Source organism: Nannospalax galili, unplaced genomic scaffold (genome assembly GCF_000622305.1).
Source record: "Nannospalax galili isolate Female #2095 unplaced genomic scaffold, S.galili_v1.0 scaffold751, whole genome shotgun sequence".
Taxonomy (NCBI): Eukaryota; Metazoa; Chordata; class Mammalia; order Rodentia; family Spalacidae; genus Nannospalax; species Nannospalax galili.
This window is the reverse complement of record NW_008331125.1, coordinates 3491380-3503561: the sequence shown is the minus strand read 5'-3', so window position 1 is coordinate 3503561 and position 12182 is coordinate 3491380. Positions and strand designations below refer to the sequence as shown.

General features: G+C 41.5%; 1 protein-coding gene across 5 annotated transcripts in view; it reads left to right on the top strand.

Annotated features, from left to right (window-relative positions):
• The first annotated feature begins 20 nt into the window (after positions 1 to 20).
• The window catches only part of Kif2a (kinesin family member 2A), a 66074-nt gene continuing 53912 nt past the window's right edge, over positions 21 to 12182 (top strand). For 2 of the 5 annotated variants that reach the window (XM_029557889.1, XM_029557883.1), the window contains exon 1: positions 21 to 209. In XM_029557889.1, the coding sequence (XP_029413749.1) occupies positions 146 to 209 (64 nt within the window). In that variant the 5' untranslated portion in view covers positions 21 to 145. The remainder of the gene's footprint in view (positions 210 to 12182) is intronic. The other 3 variants (XM_008856336.3, XM_029557891.1, XM_008856345.3) reach the window with 3 other exon arrangements.

Sequence of the window (12182 nt, the reverse complement as noted above, 5' to 3'; positions counted from 1 at the left end):
GCCGCTCGCCGCGGCCCTGCTCGCGTCCACGCTGCCTCCCGGGCCGGCACGGCAGCGGGCCACCGCTGCTACCCCGCCCCCTCCCCGCCTTTTCCGCCCGCCCGGCCCCCTCTCGCTGGCCGCCGCCGCTGCTCCAGATGAGGTGATGGCAACGGCCAACTTCGGCAAGATCCAGATCGGGATTTACGTGGAAATCAAGCGCAGCGATGGTGAGCCGGCCCCGCGTAGGGCCGCAAGCGCCGGCCGCCTCATTGATTGCTGGGCCGGCTGTGGGGGCGGGAAGGCGGCGGCCGCGGCGCTTTTGTGTGAGGGCGAGGCGGGCGTGGGGGCCGCTGCGTTGGGGGGGCGGGCCGCGGGAGCAACGGCTGCCGCCCGGTCCTCCCCGGGGACGCCGCGCGGCGGACTCCGTTAGGGCCGATCCTGCCTCGCGCTCCCCGGCCTCTGCGTGTCACCCGTCCGCTCCGTGGCGGGGCTAGGGTGGAGCGGGAAGACCGGGGATTTACATGCGGAGCCCCGGCCACCGGCTCGACGCCGACCGGAGCCATCCCGTTGTTTTAAACCGCCGTCTGGCTGTCGGGTGGCCGGGGGTTTTCTGCCCGAGAGTAGTGCTGGCTTTCCCCTCCCTGGGAGAAGGGTGCGGAGAATGCTGCGGTCTGCCATGAATAGGGGTGGGGGAGCCACGGGAAGAAATCACCAGCTTCTCCAAGGTGATGATTCTGAAAGAGGATGGAGAGAGGAACGCAGTCCGCGGGAGGCACCAGTGGGGTGGGGTGGGCGACCGGATGTTGATATTTTCACACCCGCGGGAGAGGTAACTGTGAAAAGTGTAAGGCGAGGTGAAGACACATGCTTAATTCATTTTTTTTTTAAAGGGACTTAGGGTTAGAGATGTTTCTATAGGTTTCTCTTTGGAGAAAATGTTTTATGTCACAAACTTGGAGGTGTGGAATGAAATCCATCAGCGGGACTTGGAAATCATTTCTACTGGAAAGGAAATACTGTGCAGATGGAAATCGTTTTTTCTTTAATTCGAATATTGAGAGGACTACAGATGCGTAATAGTGTATGAAGTGATTCTTGACCGCATCTCTCCTATACACTTCCCTTTATTTATGACTTGTTCACTATCCTTTAGTTTGTAGGAGCATGGTTATCACACCCACTTCCTCTTGATTTCTACCAGATTTGACCAAGTTATGTCAATAAACATGGGCAGATTGATCTTCATGTTAAAATGATATATTGGAAGACCCTATATGGTTAATGATTTTTTTTCCTTCATTATATTTGAGGTAATTTGTGGTAACAACTGGAAGTATCAGTATCCTGTATATGAAAAATAAATTATCATTTGTCCCGCTTTAGACGTTATCAAGAGGGAGAGAGATTCCCTTTACTTGAATTGGAGTTTATTTTATTTGCAGACTACTTTGTTGTAATGGTGTTGTTAATGCCATTTTATTGCTAGGTGAAAGTGGGTTGACCCTATATCAACAAAAGTAGCATTATATGTTAATTTAAAACTTGGGGTATGGGGGCTGGAGAGATGGCTTAATGGTTAAGAGCACTGGTTGTTCTTGCAGAAGACCCAGGTTCGAATCCCAGCTAACAACCACCCATAACTCCAGTTACAGGCAATCTGACACCCTCTTCTGTCCTCCACCGGCACTGCACGACTGGGGTGCACGTATACACATTGCAGGCAATACACTCATACACATAAAATAAAAATTAATTAATTAAAAAAGAACTTGTATAATAAAATGTAAGTTATTTACAATCTTAGGAGCCTTTTAACTATGACTGTAGGTGTTAACTGAAATCTTTACAAAATAACATGTGACAACCAAGTTTATGGATTTTAATTTTTTCCAGATGATATCGTTCATTTAAGTATATTGAACTTGAAGCAGTTTTGTTTCTCTTGTGGTTCTAGGATATAGGCTTATAAAGGTCTTTCATCCTTTACCTTCAGCCTGTACCAGAAATTCCAAGAGTTTTTTTTTTTTTTTTATAGTCCAATTTCAAGTAACCAAAACCACATTTCAGAAGCAGTTGTTTTGAAAGAAATAGTGGAAGCCATGTTAGTGTGTACTGTTCCAAACCTATAAGTTGTAAATATGTACCTTATATATTTATAAGGATGCAAGAAGATAAAAGGAGATAACTTTTTTTTTTTTTTTGATGAGACAGAGTCTTATGGATCTCAGGCTGGCCTTGAACTTCTGATCCTCCTGCCTTTACCCTCTGCCTTTTCAGTACCAGTTTATGAGATCCAGGAGATCTGGCACTCTGCCAACTGAGCTCTGAAAAGTAGGTAACTTTTAAAGAAGGAAATACTTTGCATTGGGCAGGAGTGTTTCACAACTGAAATTCTTATCCAGAAGATTCCCCATAGGCCTTCCTTTTTCATTTTAAAGAGGCTGTTTGGCTTCTCTTCTGTAACATTTATATTGGACAAAACACTAGTGGCTATTTTGTAGCAAAAATTAACTTTGTAGTGGAAGAGACAGTAATGTCCTGAGACCTGATGTAACAGAAGTAAAGGGTCCCTTCACACTGCTCTTAACTGAGTACTAGATATTCCCCTGCCTGTGTGCTCATGGTGATCTTTGACCCTGACCACCTTTTTTGTATCAGTAGTAATCATACATTAATACAACATAGTCCAAAAGCAAAAAGGTAAACCAGAATGGTCTTATTCCTGTCTTTGAAGACCCTGCAAAAATACTAATCCCACTAAGTCCTCACTGATGATTAAAACCAGATAATCAGAAGACTTCTGAATTCCTAAGTCATCCTATATCATTCATGAGGCAGCATATTTCCATAAGCATTGCTATTTGGGTTCATACTGCTTAGCATGTTTTCCAGCTGCATGGCTAAAGTAGATGTGCTGCAGAGCACAGTGGAGGCATGTGAAGCTATCCACACACACTTCAACCTGAGCCAGATGTTACAGGACTAAAATACTTAGAGGCCTCAGAAACGCCTCAAATTCATCCATGTATCACCCCATACACCCTGTGCCTAACAGAGTTGAGTGAATTCTTCATTATTGGAGTTTTGGTTTTCAAACATTTTTAAGGACCGCAAGATGACTCATCAGGTAAGGATACTTACCACCAAGCCTGATGACCTGAGTTTAATCCCCAGGAAGGGAAAACCGACCCCTGCAAGGTATCTTCTGGCTTACATTCATACACTCTGTCACATCTGCACACTCATATATAAACACATAAAAAAATGTAATAACATTTTCTACCATTGCTTAACAAATCAGATGAAGTTTTACCAGGAAGTGAAGTTTTTTGTTTTTGTTTTTTTTAATCTATGCTCATTCTGTACTGCCACTCATCAGAGGTGACTGAAATAGAGTAATCTAAGTTCATTCTGGTTTTTGGGGTTTGGGTCCCCCCCCCCCCCCTTTTCTAGTATTTTTAAGGTTAGAAATAGCATAAGTTTGGGAGTTTGGCTTGGACTCTAGAGATTGTTTCCATTTATAGGAGATAATGGTTTCTGGAAATGGACACACCATCTATATGTTTTTTGCTTGTATCTTTTTAAATATTATTTTGTGTATGGGTGTATTGTCTGCATGCCTGTAAGTGCACCCATGTCATGCAGTGCCCATGGAGATCAGAAGAGCAGGTCAGATCCCCTGGAACTGGAGTTATAGATGGCTGTTAGTTGCCATGTAGGTGCTGGGATTCGAACCTGGGTCCTCTGCAAGAACAGCCAGTGATCTTAATCACTGAACCATGTCTCCAGCCCACATGTGTCTTTTTAAAAATACATATTATTTTTATTTTATGAGTATGAGTGTATTGCCTCTAATGCTCTTGGAGGTCAGAATAGGGCATCAGATTGCTCTGAAGCTGGAGTTATGGACAGTTGTTAGCCAGCATTCTTAACTACTGAACCAGCTCTCCAGCCCCCAGGTATCTTTACTTTTTGAATCAGGTACATTTAGAACTGAGTGACTCTTGAAAACTACGGTTTTAAAGTTGTACAGTTTGATAGCTTTTATTGGAAGATTTCTTTTTTCTTTTTGAGACAGGGTATCCATGGAGCCTCAGCTGGCCTGGAACTTGCTATGTAGACCAGGATGGCCTTGAATTCACAGAGATCCACCTGCCTCTGTCTCCTGGGTACTGGGATTAAAGCCATGCACCACCATGCCCAGTTTATTGGAAGATTTTTTTTTTTTTTTTTTAAGCTGCATTAGTAAAACATCAGTTCCATGGTAGCAGTGACTCCCCTTTAGGGACTGAAAGACGGCTGAAAAGATTTTTGAGTGGCTAGTTCTTTACATGCTTTGCCATTTATTATTCTACTGGTTCATCTTTACTGTCATTTTATAGGCTTCTGAAGAATAGACTCAAAATTTATGTAATAAAAATAGACCACGTAACAATACAGTTGTAATTATGTGACTGATGTGGGACTAGAATAGAATGAGTTCCTTTATAGATTAGTAATTTGATTTTGCAGGTGACTAGGACAGTAGTACTTTGATATTGTGTTTGTTAGGCATAGTTTTCTAGGTGCTTCTAAACATACTATCTCATTGGATTCTCACAGGAGCAGGGTAGGAAAGTAGCAGGTGTATCACTTCACTGGTGCTGAATCAGAATTTGCTAGGTTCACATAGCCTGGGTCTACTCAATGCTAGGAAATATTTGCTATTGATGGTAGGAAGTTTTATACTCTGAATATTAATTTTGTTTTGGAGACATTCAAGCCCCTCTAATAAAATTTTTCCATTACTACCAAAAAAAAACTTAGAAAACTAACAATTTGTAACAGCTTAAATTTGCCAAATTGGTGAAATCAAATTAAATCGTGGCATTTTGAGACAGGGTCTCCTTGTAACTACAGCTGGCCTGGAACTCACAGAGATCTGTCTCTGCCTCCAAAGGTGTGCACCACCACGCCTGGCAAAAAGCTAGGACTCTTTTAAAAAATATTTTATTATTTTTGTGTGTATGAGTGTATTGCCTGTATATATGTTAGTCTACCCGTATTGTGCAGTGCCCTCAGAGGTGAGAAGAGGGCGTTGGATCCCCTGGAACTGGAGTTAAGGGTGGTTGTTTTTTGAGTGCTGAGAATCAAACCTGGGTCCTCTGCAAGATCAGCCAGGGCTTTTTACCACTGAACCATCTCTCCAGACCCAAAAGCTAGGAATCTATATAAATTGTCTAGCCACTTGATTCTTAAAACGAATTTCTAGGAAAGCCTGTATATAAACTTTTTCTTTGTTATAATTTCTTGTTTAGTTCTAGAGGAAGCAGCAAAGAGCCAGTTAAACTTATGTCTGCTTAAATACAGAAAGGGAAACAAATGTGGAAAATCCAAAACAGGATGGAGGATTCAGACATGTTCTTTCTAGCCACAAGTATGCTTGTCATTGATATTATATTAATCAGCCATTTGTGGTGGTGTAGGCTTGTAATCTCTGTAACCCAGCCCTCCAGAGGAAGTCAGGCAGGAGAATCACTGCAAGTTTGAGATCAACCTGGCTACATGGGAAGGTTGTCTCAAAACAACAGAATTACATTAATCTTTTGCAAAACTTAATTCTTTTATTCAGCCACTTTCTAATTCATATCTGCTCTGTAATCTTAAGATGTCATTTAAGATAGTTGAGGTCAAAGCAAATTCTTAGCTTAATGACTATAGATATGTTTTAAGCTTTGGATAAAACTAATTTTTACTCTTCTGGTTCACTTATAGAGCACGTGTAGGTTTTTTTTCTATCACATCCCAGCTCTTTTAGCAAAGTACAATTTGTAGGTTGAGCATCAAAATCTAGCATGAAAATCTGAACTCTGATTTTCTGCAAAACCTGAAACTGTAAGTATTGATGTGGTACCACAAGAGGAAAATGTACACCTGGTCTCATGTGAAGAGTTCCAGTCAGAACACAGGCACACTAAAATATAAAAAAACTAACTTTGGTAAATAAGATGTTTATAAATTGAGTAGATTTCATGTTAGGGTCTTGACCCCAAGATACCTCATTTATGATCATGTTATGTCTGTGGAGATAATCCTTAATCCAAAAGTGCCCTAAAACATTCCTGGTTCCAAGCATTTCAAATGAGGCATACTCAACCTTTTTAGTATGTAGCTCTTAGTAGAGTTTTAGCACACTAAACATTTAAGTACTTAGGTATACGTAGATACTGTGAACGCTGTGCCACATAGATAATATAGAAGGCTAAACAAATTTAACACCTGGGCATTGGATCCTTGTCTAATGAAAATTGAAAATAGAGTGGTGTATCGACTCATTGGTTAATCCTGTTGTATTAGTCACTTTTCTGTTGCTGTGATAGAAACACTGACCCAAGTAATTTATAGAAGGAAGAGTTTATTTAAGCTTACGATTCCAGGGGAATTACACCCATGCAAATGTCACTGTGGTTTATGGATTATGACTTGTGTCCCATAGACACATGATCTGAAATACATATGTGATTTCCACAGCTTGTATGCCCAAGGATTGCCAAGGGCTTTGTGCCACATTGTGGGGTGATAAATTTAAGATGAGCATAGATGCTAATCCTTAAGTTCTCACAGTTATGTTACCCTTGTCCCTTGAAGCTTCTCAGTGGTCTGGCACTCTACCTAGGAGGCCATGAATGTCCAGGATATCCTTGAAGTGCTTTGGGGGTCATTTTTCCTCTGCCTTTATGAATAGCATTTGGTTTAAATGTTACTGTATTAGTCACTTTTCTGTTGCTGTGATAGAAACACCGACCCAAGCAATTTATAGAAGGAAGAGTTTATTTGAGCTTATGGTTCCAGGGGAATTACGGTCCATCATGGCAGGGAGGCATGGTGGCTGGAGGTGGCTGCAGCAGGAACAGCAGAAGCTAAGCTCTCACATCATCACGCAGGCACAGGAAGTAAGAGAGCAACTGGAGATCTGGGAAGGCTTAAGAACTCTCTAAGCCCACCCCCAGTGACGTGCTTCCTCCAGGATAGCCACGCCCTCTAAAACCTCCCAAAACAGCACCATCATCTGAGGACAAAATATCCAAACACTTGGAGCCTATGGGGGGCATTTTCATTCAAACCATCACACCTATTAACTTTTTTGTTGCCGTATCCTATGAGTAAAATGAAGGAGCAAATGTCTCTCATAAAAGTCATACTTCAGCTAGGGTTGTAGCTTGTTAGTAGAGTACTTGTCTAGTGTGTGCAAAACCCTGGGTTCAGCCATAAGCACTGTCAAAAAAAACCAAGACTAGTAAAAAGTCATTTTTCCAGGGCTGTGTTTGTTTGAATGAGAATGTCACAGGCTCCAAGTATTTTGAGAATAAACTCCCTACCCAATATTGCAAAGGGATTTTAAGAATCAAGTGCTAACTTAGGTTATATTTTATTTTCAAAAAAATTTTTTCAAAGCTCTTGGTTTGAGCATTAATTTTAAACTATTTTCGTCTATGTAATCCAAGCTAGGCACGTGACTGTCATTTCAGTAGTCAAGATGTAGAGGCAGGAGGATCTGCATAGTGACCTCCAGGCCAGCCAGGACTACAGTGTGAGACCCTGCCTCAAAAACAATGTTTAGAAAATCGTTAATTTACCTGAAGAGATTTAGCATTTGTGCCCTTTATAAACCATTTACTCTGCTAAATGTATAATCTGTAGTACTTTGTTTGATTTCTGTGGCAGCTTCTGAGGTAAACAGTAGCTTCCCTATTTTACAGAAGAGTAACTTAGCCTCATACACAGATTCCAGTGTCACCTAGGATTGTAGCCCATTATTTTATTTTAAATATTTTATTTTTATTTTATGTGTATGAGTGTATTCCTGCTTCTGTATAACTGTACCTGTGTGCATTGCCCTCGGAGGTTAGAAGAGGGTGTCAGATCTCCTGGAACTGGAGTTAGGGCAGTTGTTAGTCACCATGTGGGTGCTGGAAACCAAACTCAGGTCCTCTGCAAAAGTAGCCAGTGCTCTTAACCACTGAGCAATCTCAAAGTATAGTTTTTCCATAAAACAGACGTTTATTTTGTGTTAAAAATACCACTGTACAAGCTGGGTGTGGTGATGCACGCCTTTAATCCCAGCACTTGGGAGGCAGAGACAAGTGGATCTCTGTGAGTTTGAGGCCAGCCTGGTCTGGTCTACATAGCAAGTTCCAGGTCAGCTTGGGGCTATAGGGAAACCCTGTCTCAATAAGACAAAAATAATAATAAAAATGCCACTGTACTTTGTTTTACACCATTTGTATATATGTGGTGATATTAATGCTGAACTGTAAAATTCAGGAATTAAAATGTGACCTTGTTTAAAAAAAAAAAAAAAAAAAGGAGGGGGCCGGAGAGATGGCTCAGCGATTAAGACCACTGACTGCTCTTGCAGAAGACCCAGGTTTGATTCCTAGCACCCACATGGCAGCTACGAACCATCCTTAACTCCAGTTCCAGGGGAATCCAAAGCCCTCTTCTGATCTCCGCAGCATTGCATGATATGGGTGCACTCATACATGCAGGTGATACACTCATACACATAAAATAAAAACATTTTAAAAAAGAAGTGGAATTTCCTAATGAAGTGACCTGGCAAGACTTAATGTAGAGAGAAGTATAAATAGAAGATGATTGTCTTGGGGGCAGCATTCTGGAATTACAGCACAATTTGGGAGAAGTTCCTGAGCTGGAAAGAGGGTTGTTGGTAAAGGGAAAATTTGAAACAAGGGTAGAGGGTAAGAGAAGATGATAAGGAGAGAGAGGTAATCTAGGTCACCTTATTAAACACTTGGAAACAAAACTAAGGTAAGGATCTTGAAATTAATTTCTAGGACACTTGGAAATCACTATAAGACTTAATCTCCTAAAAGCAGTAATAGGAGTTAGCAATTAGTGATAGATTAGAGAGAGAGGAGCACTGAAAATGAGAGCTAGGTGGGATAAAATCACTTAAGTCATGAGGGTGAACAATGATTAAAGAGTAGATGAGAAATAACAATGCAAGAAGAATTCGTTGTATGATGATATAGCCCTTGGAAAGTCATGAGCTTCATATTTGAAAAGTCTGAGTGGTTTTAAAAAATCTCTTCAGTTCTGTTTAATCAAGGTAATCCTATTCATGGATACAGTGTAGAGGACCATAAAGCCTCTGTGCGGTGTAACATCAGAGAGACCCACTCAAGCTGCTTTTTGCTGCTTGTGTCTTAAAAGTAAATTAGTTTAAGGTATGGAGCACTTTCAATAAATGTTTACATGCAACAAAAATTTACATAAGCTGTAACAGTTTTCTGTTAAGACTGAGCCAAGACTTAATTCCTGGAGTGGAATAGAAAGAAAAAGTTACAGTAAAGAATTTGGTTTTAGCTCTTTAAAAGATAAAGTATTTTGATTCTTGAAATGGGTCTGGGAACTGGGCATATAGCTCAGCTGTAAAGTACATGCTTAGTGTACACAAGGCCTTAGATTCAATCCCTCTGGCCCCCCTCCACCCCGCCCACCCCCCGTGGCTGATTTCCTTTACCTTGTCTTTGCTCTTTATTTTGTCCTGTGCTTTGCAGCCCTGGCATTTGCCTTCCCTTCTTGACCTTAAAATTCTGAATGTTCTTTCAGTGTTTAGAATGTCTTAATTGCTATTTGCAATTTAGGACATACAGGGGGATGAATGAATATACGGGGCACAGAGGATTTTGGAAAAGTAAAAGTATTCTGTATGGTAAAATGGACTTTGCCAAAGCCAGTAGAAGCTTTATCACTAGGAATAAACGCTAATGTAAGCTAAGGATTGTAACTGATAATGTGTCGTTGCATATTTGCTGATTTTAACAAATGTACCTAGTGCAGGATATTGATAGTAGAGGGTATATGGAGGAGGGGAGTATATGGGCAATCTCTTTGCTGTGAACTTAAAGTGAAGGGGATATGCAAAATTTGTCTAGGCCACTGTTGAAATAGTGGTCCGATTAATGATATTTATAGTATTCTAAGAATAAAGATGAACCATATGATTAAGGTAAGATTTGCTTTTTTAAGAAAGACAGGATCTCCTGTATGCCAGGCTGACCTTGAACTCACTGTGTAGTGGAGGATAACCTTGAAGTTTCATCCTCCTGCCTTCTCTTTCTCAGTGCTGGGAGTATGTGTATGCACCCAGCACACCTTGTTCATGCTATGCTAGGGATTGAACCCAGGGCTTTTTGCATGCTAGGCAAGCACTCTACCAACTGTGCTATGCCTCCCAACCCCAAATTTTACTATTTTTATTATGCATAGTCTGTTGACCAATATAAGAGAGTTGGGTTTGCTGACAAAAATAATTCTTAAATGAACTATGAATGTAGTGAGAAAGAGTTTATATGTTGGACAACCAGAGCTGGATTTCTTTATTTTGGCCCGCAGACATAATGAGTTTCTAGTTCAAATGCTACGGCAAATGCCTAAGCATTGTATCTAGAAGCATCATCTTTGAGGTCAACAAAGGTTGAATATAAAATGGTTGAACAGTAGCAGATTTCTGCTGTGATACATACATGAACTCTGTTTCTTGTTATGAGATGTGAATTTGGGATGTGGTCTACTTTACCTCTGTTGCTGTGATTAAAACACAGTGACCAAAAGCAATTTCGGAGCCAGGTGTGGTGGCACAGGCCTTTAATCCAGCACTGAGGAGGCAAAGGCAGGTGGATCTCTGTGAGTTCAAGGCTAGCCTAATCTACATAGTGAGTTCCAGGTCAGCTGGGGCTACAGGGAGACCCTGCCTCAAAAAAGACCAAAGGGGTGGGGGAAGGCAATTTGGGAACAAAAGGGCTTATTTTAGTTAACAGGTTACAGTTTATCATTGAGGAAAGCCAAGGCAGGAACTTGAAGCAGAAAACCATGGAGGTACTTGGCTTACTTATTTGCTTCCAAGTTCATGTTCAGCTACCTTCTGTATACAGGCCAGGCCTATATGCTTAGGGATGGTACTGCCCATAGTAGTCCCTCCTACACCAATTAGCAATCAAGAAAGTGCTGCAATGACATGACCACAGGCCAGTCTGATGGAGGAAATTCCTCATTGAGGTTCCCTCTTCCCAGGTATGTCAAACTGATGTCTCTGAAGCTAACTATAACATTCTACCCCTTGTCAACTTTGACACACAAACATGTGACTCACTTTAAGCTATAACCTTTCCTTATTTCAAAGGAAGAACCATGGTACAGTTACAATGAGATCAAAGCAAAACCAAAATCCAACAGTATAAATATCTCAATGTCTAGTACTCATGATCTGGACCCAAAAGACTTGAGTAGCCCCACTTCTCCAGCTCTGCCATACACAACACATACAGCAAGCATGTCTTGTAGGCTCAGGCCAGCTCCATGCCACACCTGCCACCATTCTTGGTAGTTATCCTGTAGTCCTGGCATTTCTAATCCTAGGATCTCCATTGCAACTGAAGCTGCACCTTCATCAGTGACCCCTCCTGGTCTTTCACAGCACCAAGCCTCAACTATAGTCCAAGACCCCTTCATACCTTCATGTGTGAGACTCTTAACAAGTTCAGCTGCCAGCTTTACCCCCTGCCAGACCACAGCTTCTGCGTGCTGGTCTCTTATTCATTACGGCTGATTTTTCAGATCTGGCTAACCAACATCCATTGTCTCCGTTAAGCAAAAGATTTCCCTTCCACAGATTCTTAATCCAAAATATCACATGAGCAGCTCTAATAGAATCTTTGAGGGATTCTCAGATTTCCCTCAGAAATTTCACAAGCCAGACCTCCATTGTCTGCATTTCTCTCAACATTAGCTTCCATGTAGCCACAACAGTTCAATTAAGCTCTGAGCGCTCAATGGCTTTTCCGGCTGAAAACTTCATATTCCTTCCACAAAGCAGTTCAAGGCATAAAAGCCACATGGTCAGATCCATCACAGTAGTACTTCACTCTCTGGTACCAATTTCTGTTCTAGTTCGCTCTCTGTTGCTATGCTAAAACACCATGACCAAAAGCAACTTGGGAAGGAAGGGCTACATTTTAGCGTACAGGTTATAGTTCAAGAAAAATGCCCCAAGGATATGCCCACTGGCCAATATGATGGAGGAAATTCCTCAGTTTAGGGTTCCTCTTCCCATGTATGTCAGGTTGACAACTGAAGCTAACTATGCTGATAGGTGCAAACAGCTTTAAAGTTCTGTGGGTGGTTTCAGGGGGTGT